At 43.3% G+C, this 5524-nt stretch overlaps 1 protein-coding gene across 1 annotated transcript; it reads right to left on the reverse strand.

The window, feature by feature from the left end:
• Window positions 1-677: 677 nt before the first annotated feature.
• Window positions 678-5125, reverse strand: LOC137623399 (tigger transposable element-derived protein 7-like). Its single transcript, XM_068354233.1, has 4 exons — window positions 4666-5125; window positions 1713-1833; window positions 1327-1457; window positions 678-1063 (listed from the first exon to the last, which is right to left on the reverse strand). Exons 1-4 carry the CDS (start codon window positions 5123-5125, stop codon window positions 678-680), a joined length of 1098 nt encoding a protein of 365 aa, XP_068210334.1.
• Between the last annotated feature and the right edge of the window lie 399 nt (window positions 5126-5524).

Here is a 5524-nt window from a genome sequence, read left to right on the forward strand (position 1 = left end):
GATTTTGTTGGGAGGTGCAGTTGGTTGGTGCAGGGGTGTGGTTGGTTAGAGGTTGGTGAGTTCCACGTGGCTGACGTTGCTGCAAATTGTAGTGGCAGTCTGCTTCCTGGCGGTTGGCGATGCGCTGCAGTCTTGTAGGACATCTGTCATGCCAAGCATGGTGGGATCCTCGGCAGTTAGGGCAGTTAGCAGTGGTGTGGTGTCCAGCCTTGAACCTGCCAATGCAAAAGGCTGTTAGGGGCTGTCTGCTGCCGCAAACTGCACAGACCTCTGGGCCTGTGCAGCGGATCCTGTGGTGGTCAAACTTCTGACACCTAAAGCATCTGAGGGGCTCTCAGAAGTACTCGGAAGTGCAGTAGTTGCCCCAGTGACCGAAGAAGAGCTGTGGAGGTCGTGGTCCCTTTATGACTGCCTCCAGCTTGCGGGATCTCCTTCCAGCTTTCCCTTCACGTCTCTTGGCAGAATAAAAGGGTGGTTTAGCACAGGTTCCAGTGGCAGGTCGAGGTCGTATACTATGATAATAGTAGTGGGCTTGTCAGCTGAGTTCAGGTGTAGGATGTTGTCATGTCGCTTCAGGAACTCCTTGGTTTGATGGTCCAGAGCAGAGATGACTAGTTATCCCCTGCAATTGGGACGAATAGTCATATTCAGGTGTGGATTCCTGGCCTCCATGGCGGCTATGGCGGTATACAAGGTGGTGTTGGGGCCAGGAGTAAGCCTGAATCTGGTTGGATGGGACGGGCTGTTGGTGATCTGCTGTAGAGGTAGCTGCTGGGGAGGATGATTGTTGGTATCCTGGTTGTCTTCTTCTTCTTCTTCTTCCTCTTCTTCTTCTTTTTCTTCTTCTGCTGCTGCTGCTGCTGGTTCTGCTTCGTCAAGGTGCTGCTCAGTCTCTTCTTGATTGTCCTTTGGGGTTTCAGGACTGGCTCCATTTCAGGTTGGGTGGCTGAAGTGGTATTCTTCTTCCTATGGCTCCTCAAGGTGAGACATCTGGGCTTCATTATCCTTCTCTTCTCCACTCTGGTACGAGGGGAAGAGATAGGGATGGGGGAAGAACCCCTGGCTGCAATCGTAAACACATGATGGTAGCCTTCAGCTTGTCAAACTTAAAGTTTGGTTTAAGTGGTCACAATAACACAATAAAAAAAAGATGTATTAAAGGCGCAGTTCAAATATGAATCCGAACTCGCTACCACTTGGATAATCTACGGACAACACCATGAAAATTTCAGTTACTCTGCTGTAAGTTACGGCCGTGAAAAAAGTGGTCCTCTCCCTGTGATATCGGCGAAAGAATTGCGACCTTTTCAGGGAGGGAGTGGATACCTTCAGGAATGATATGTTGTCTTAAGAATAATACTTCATTGGCGTTAAAGGTACACTTGTCATACAAGACTATCAGGCCGTTCTGTCGTAGGTGGTCAAGAAAAATTCGTTGATGACGGATATGTTCCTTTCTGAAGGAAGAAAAAATGAGGATGTTGTCCAGGTAACATACGCAGAAGGGAAGTTCCCCTAAGATGACAGGAATGTGTATGTACCAAAGGAGGTGGTGATGGCGGACTCAAGGATGTTTTCAGGGTTCACGGGACCTGATAATACCCTTTCAAAAGGTCGAGCTTTGAGGAAACCTTCACTTTGTGCAAGTAGGAGGTAACGTTGGTGATGTTTGGGAGGGGCCAGTGATAGAGTTCTGTCAGCATGTTTAGTACCTGTAATCCCTACAAGGGTGCAGAGAGCCATCCGTCTTCAGGATGATGTTTACGGCAACAACCATGAGCTTGAGGCCTTTTGGCATAAGGCTCAATTCTTCCCTTTCGGTGAAACCTGGATCTGGTACCAAGTGGCAGCAAAGTTACATGGGCAACATGAAATTTCTAATGGTATTTGACACTTCCAAACAATAGTGTGAGTATCTTGTACCTGTAGATGGGGATCTCAGATTCGTTAGCAGCTACTTAACGGTCAGGAGCAGGCTTAGAATGACTAAGTCCTGTCCTGGAGAGTTACCTTAGAAGGAGGGAATGCCAAACACCAATGTCTACCAAAAACCACACACCCACAATTGCATCATGTAAAAAGAAAAGATTAGTGATAGAGTAGTCCACCACCATAAGCGATGTTCTCTTACACATTTTTTGGCCACTAATAACCATCCGCACATTTCTTCAAAGCAGCCTCGAATACGGTGTGAGAGTATCAAAGTATTGAAATCGGGAATGGCAGTGCATATAGGTTCGGGTAGGCATCATACCCGAAGGACATGAATATGTTCTTTTCCTGAGGAGAGCCGTTTGCGTCATGTTACAAGCAATCGCCACTAGTCATTTCCCTGAGGGTGACCAAAGCTTTTAGGTCCCTAACTTTTTTGGGAGAGCTAAAAAAGCTTGGTTTCACAGATGGCTGACAATGGTAAGAACTAATCCAGGATATTTTTTTTGAAGGCGACATACTCTACTAGGGCATCCACTTGGTCACGAGGCCAATCGAGGTTTCTGGGAAAGTGTGCTTTGTTGCTTGATTCAGTTTCCCCATGGATGCAAAACTGAACTTCAGTGCACTGGAACCAAGCGAATGGTTCTCTGTTGGCGAAGGGAGGTAGTTTCAATGATGCAACGTGGGTCGTAGAATCAAGATTGGTGGGACTCATCGCAAGTAGGGTAGGATTTGGCGGTGGGCAAAAAAAAAAAAATGGAGGTGAGGAGTTGATCACTTCGGGGGTCTTCAATGTGGGGGATGGCTAGAGGCAAACGAAGGGGCAAGGTGAATGCAAGAAAAGTTTATTCAAGAGAGATTATATACAAGCAAAAATTAAAACTTTATATTTATATTTCAAATATATTGTTTTCATTTGTGCATTGAAGAGATGATACCCAACCTGTAAAATGAGCCTCTCTAATGTAGATATAAGGATTTTATGTAAATTACATAAGACTTTCGTCGTGAATTTCATTATGTTCTTTATTCAAGATAAAATATGTAATTTATGTATCTTTTTAAAGAATTATTTTTTTTTCACATATGTTTCCTATTAACTTTGTGTAATCTATTTGAAAGTGTTGTAGGATTCGTGCGAGATAGGAACAAGGGCTTAGGTAGTGTTCTTTTATATTTTATGATGAATTGCATCATGTTTGAGAGAGAATTTCAGATCAGGAGCTTTGAAATGTTCTTAACTACATGCTTTCGAATTTTTGAGAATAGCTGATGAGAGAAGGTTATCTTTCTTTTTATTTCGGGAACAATTGGTGGGCGGAGCTAGCTGACTGAAAGAGCCTTCTGGCGAAGCGTACATACAGCGATTGGAAGAGTGATATTTGGCAACTTTGACGCTTGGTACAACCCCCACGCTTCCCAAACAAGTTGGAACCTTCTGGAATTCAACAAGTTTTATATATAAGGACCCAAGGTCGGGTAAGAGTCAGAGACAGACAGACATAGAGATCGAGCTAGAACCACAGCCTGATATAGCCTCCCTTCCCTCTCCCTCTCTCATTCACGCCTATAATCGAGTTTATTGTCGGAAGTGTGCAGTGTGTTCTAGTGAGTCCTCTCCTCAGTGACCCTGAGCCCAAAGCAAATCCTGTGACATGCAAGACTAAAAGGTAATTTTTGAATTCATTGTAGTAGGGTGAGTGTTGTCATTGCTTAAAGTTTTTTGTAAACGGCCCTGTAGGCAGGATAGGTTTGTAAAGTGATCTGGTTATCTATTATTTATTTAGAATCCAATTTAAACATTGTATTATTTCAGAATTATTTCAAGCATTTGGATTTTTTTCATTGCATTATTTCTTTTCTTAGATTAAGGTTTATACAGATATAATAGTTCAAGTCAAGTTATTATAAATTTCAGATGGTAACTTGATTTCATTCAGAATTAAATCTTTCCAGGGACTTAATGCAGTTATGTAAATTCTTTTCAAAGTGTTGTAATTTATATAAAATATATTTATTTTTGTAACGAGTGTATTATTCCAATCATCACTATTTAAGACCAATTTCTGCTCAATTCCTCTTAGGAACCATAATGAGAATTAAATATGATTTAATAATACTTAAGAGTAATTACCCAGGCTGGTTTTGAATGCGCTCAAGAAACCGTTGGATATTCAGCGTTTTATATATTGCTTTCTGGGAGTTATTTAACGTTGTCAGAATTTGTTTATCAATGTTTCAAAGTGTAACAGTTTTATGGTAAAAGCAGTAAATGGAGTTTGGAGTTCGAGATGTTGATTAACTTGCCAGTAGTAGTATATATAACATTATATGTTCGGTTCCTAGTCACGAGCCAATGCTTCGTGTACAGTTTTTTAAAGTTGGAAATAACCTGTTGGTCTATGGGCTGGAGGAGTGGCGTGGTGTTGGGCGGGAGATAAAGGACCTTGATGAACCTGAATTAATTAAGAATGTCCTCTTCCAGACCAGGAGGATGATCAGGGGCATTGTCGAGGACCAAAAGACATTTCAATGGCTGGTTTTTCTCCGCCAAATTTTTTATGACTGCCAGACCAAAGCACAGATTAACCCATTCTGTGAAGATATGCCGGGTAACCCAAGCCTTAGCATTAGCTTGCCACATCACTTGCAGTTTTTCTTTCAAGATCCTTTGGCTCTTGAAAGCACGTGGGTTTTCAGAGTGGTACACCATCAGTGGCTTGACCTTACAGTCACCGCTGGCCTTGGCACAGAGGGCTAGAGTTAACTGGTCCTTCATGGGATTATGGCCCGGTAGTCTCTTCTCTGCCGTGATGAAAGTCCTCCTGAGCATCTTCTGCCAGAAAAGGCCAGTTTCATCACAGTTGAAGACTTGTTGGGTGATGAAGCCATGTTGGGCAATAACCAAGGCAAAGGTTGTGACAAAGTCCACCGAGGCTTTCGCGTTGGAACTTGCTGCTTCCCTATGCCTCACAGCCGAGTGTATCGCAGTCCGTTTCTTGAAATTATCCAGCCAGCCACGACTGGCTTTGAAGGTTTCCGTTGTTGTTGAAGTCTCCTCTTTCTCGGCTGCTGTCTTCCTTTTCAAGTCATCATAGATTCGGCTGGCATTCTCGCATATGATTGTCTCGGTCGCGCTATCTCCTGCCAAATGTTTCTCCTTTATCCAGATCAAGAGAAGCCTCTCCATCTCATCGTGAATATCACTATGCAGCTTGGGAAAGAGGGTTACTCCTTTGGAACGCTTGGCGCTCTATATAGCATCCTTCTGTGTGAGGATGGTACATATAGTCGATGTACTCCTCTCGTAACGGCGCGCCAGCTCAGTCACTCTTACGCCACTCTCATGTTTTGTGATTAGTTCATGCTTCATATCCATTGTCATCATACATATTTTCTTCTCACTACCTTTGTTTGCACTCGCTTGCTTTGAACACATTGTTTATTTGATAAATTATGCACTGATTCACGCAAAAAACACGTAAAAAAAGCAATCAATACGGTCGATGCTTGGAGATAACTTTACGCGACGGAGATCCGACAGGAAAGACCGAGTGATGCTGTCTTCGTGAGCAGCCTCTCACACACG

The sequence above is a fragment of the Palaemon carinicauda genome, chromosome 30 (assembly GCF_036898095.1).
Source record: "Palaemon carinicauda isolate YSFRI2023 chromosome 30, ASM3689809v2, whole genome shotgun sequence".
NCBI lineage: Eukaryota > Metazoa > Arthropoda > Malacostraca > Decapoda > Palaemonidae > Palaemon > Palaemon carinicauda.